Source organism: Buceros rhinoceros, unplaced genomic scaffold (genome assembly GCF_000710305.1).
Source record: "Buceros rhinoceros silvestris isolate BGI_N320 unplaced genomic scaffold, ASM71030v1 scaffold30567, whole genome shotgun sequence".
Classification (NCBI taxonomy): domain Eukaryota; kingdom Metazoa; phylum Chordata; class Aves; order Bucerotiformes; family Bucerotidae; genus Buceros; species Buceros rhinoceros.
The window spans coordinates 6019-7052 of record NW_010420882.1 but is presented as its reverse complement, the minus strand read 5'-3'; the positions used below and the strand labels follow the sequence as shown (position 1 = coordinate 7052).

Genomic DNA, 1034 nt, shown 5'->3' with positions numbered 1-1034 from the left:
CATTGGGAGAGTCAGGTAAAGTCATTCCCTGCCCGGGGTATATGGGGGGCTGGGGCCAGGGAGCAGCAGCTCTTCGGAGCCTGGGCTGCCTCATGGCCAGTGAACTGCACTGCTCCTGGCAGAGCCGGCCGCGGGGTGCGCAGGGTGCTGGCTCCCACTCCCCGGGCTGTGGGCTGGTGACAGCGAGGGAGCAGAGCAGTGGGCGAAGCTGTCGCTAACTCACCATGTTCAATCAGCTCTGGCGCGGTCTTCTGCCTGCAGAAACCCAGCAAATATCCTCCAGTCTGGGGGATGGGAAGGCTGTGGGTGCCCCGATGCCCAGGGAGCCTGGGCCGGCGATGGTCCCTCTGCCTCTGTGCCTGTGCTGCTCTGCCTGGCTGCGCTAAGGGAGCAGAGCAGTGGGCGAAGCTGTCGCTAACTCACCATGTTCAATCAGCTCTGGCGCGGTCTTCTGCCTGCAGAAACCCAGCAAATATCCTCCAGTCTGGGGGATGGGAAGGCTGTGGGTGCCCCGATGCCCAGGGAGCCTGGGCCGGCGATGGTCCCTCTGCCTCTGTGCCTGTGCTGCTCTGCCTGGCTGCGCTAACACTGGGGCAGGACCGCCCGAGCACGCCTTAAAACCCACAAGAGGAGTTGTGAAACAGGAATTATGATTTGTATAGTAATCTAACACCGGTCTATCAGCAGCACCATCACCTGCAATAATCTCCTGAGCATCGGCCACCAAGGGTGACTCACCTGCAGAGCTGCTGTCACAAAACAGCTTATCAGGAGTGAACTGACTGACAGAGCAGGATTTTTCCTGCTCCTCTCCTGACCATGAGAGGAACCATAGCCGTCCCGCTCTCTGTCCGTCTCTTCCGCATTGCACCGGGTTGTTTTTAAACAGAGGTTTTAGTAGGTGGAGGAGGAAAGGAAAAGAGGTTATGTATGAGGTTACCAGGCCGTAAATGCTCCTGTCTCCCAGGTCACTTGGTCTGCACGTCCTGCGCAGCCGCGGGTCATGGCTGGCAGGGGCTGCTGCCAGACCCGGG

At 59.8% G+C, this 1034-nt stretch overlaps 1 protein-coding gene across 1 annotated transcript in view; it reads right to left on the bottom strand.

Moving 5' to 3' along the window:
* The window catches only part of LOC104496370 (transmembrane protease serine 4-like), a gene marked incomplete at its 3' end in the record, with an annotated part of 8080 nt that extends 7363 nt beyond the window's left edge, over positions 1–717 (bottom strand). The window contains 2 exon segments of the mRNA XM_010139475.1: positions 424–455; positions 588–717. Of these exon segments, the coding sequence (XP_010137777.1) occupies positions 424–455; positions 588–717 (162 nt within the window).
* Positions 718–1034: the final 317 nt, after the last annotated feature.